Raw genomic sequence first — 483 nt, forward strand, 5'->3', positions numbered from 1 at the left:
CGTGCCCAGCGTCAAGTCCATCGCGGTGCTGGCGCTGAGCTCGGTGGACGGCGACCCGGTGGCGGGCATCTGCTACGTGGGCAACCAGAGCCTCGACAACCTGCGCGGCTTCGTGCTGGCGCCGCTGGTCATCTACCTCTTCATCGGCACCATGTTCCTGCTGGCCGGCTTCGTGTCGCTGTTCCGCATCCGCTCGGTCATCAAGCAGCAGGGCGGCCCCACCAAGACGCACAAGCTGGAGAAGCTCATGATCCGCCTGGGCCTCTTCACCGTGCTCTACACGGTGCCCGCCGCCGTGGTGGTCGCCTGCCTCTTCTACGAGCAGCACAACCGGCCGCGCTGGGAGGCCACGCACAACTGCCCGTGCTTGCGGGACCTGCAGCCCGACCAGGCGCGCAGGCCCGACTACGCCGTCTTCATGCTCAAGTACTTCATGTGCCTGGTGGTGGGCATCACCTCGGGCGTGTGGGTCTGGTCGGGCAA

At 66.9% G+C, this 483-nt stretch overlaps 1 protein-coding gene across 1 annotated transcript; it reads left to right on the forward strand.

Moving 5' to 3' along the window:
- Positions 1-7: 7 nt before the first annotated feature.
- LOC110594940 (frizzled-8) lies at positions 8-478 on the forward strand (the record flags this gene model as incomplete). The annotated part of the gene is made up of 1 exon (XM_021709262.1): positions 8-478. A coding segment is annotated over one exon (471 nt), but the record flags the coding sequence as incomplete, so codon positions are not given.
- Positions 479-483: the final 5 nt, after the last annotated feature.

The sequence above is a fragment of the Carlito syrichta genome, unplaced genomic scaffold, assembly GCF_000164805.1.
Source record: "Carlito syrichta isolate Samal-C Ts95f unplaced genomic scaffold, Tarsius_syrichta-2.0.1 Scaffold169845, whole genome shotgun sequence".
Lineage (NCBI taxonomy): Eukaryota > Metazoa > Chordata > Mammalia > Primates > Tarsiidae > Carlito > Carlito syrichta.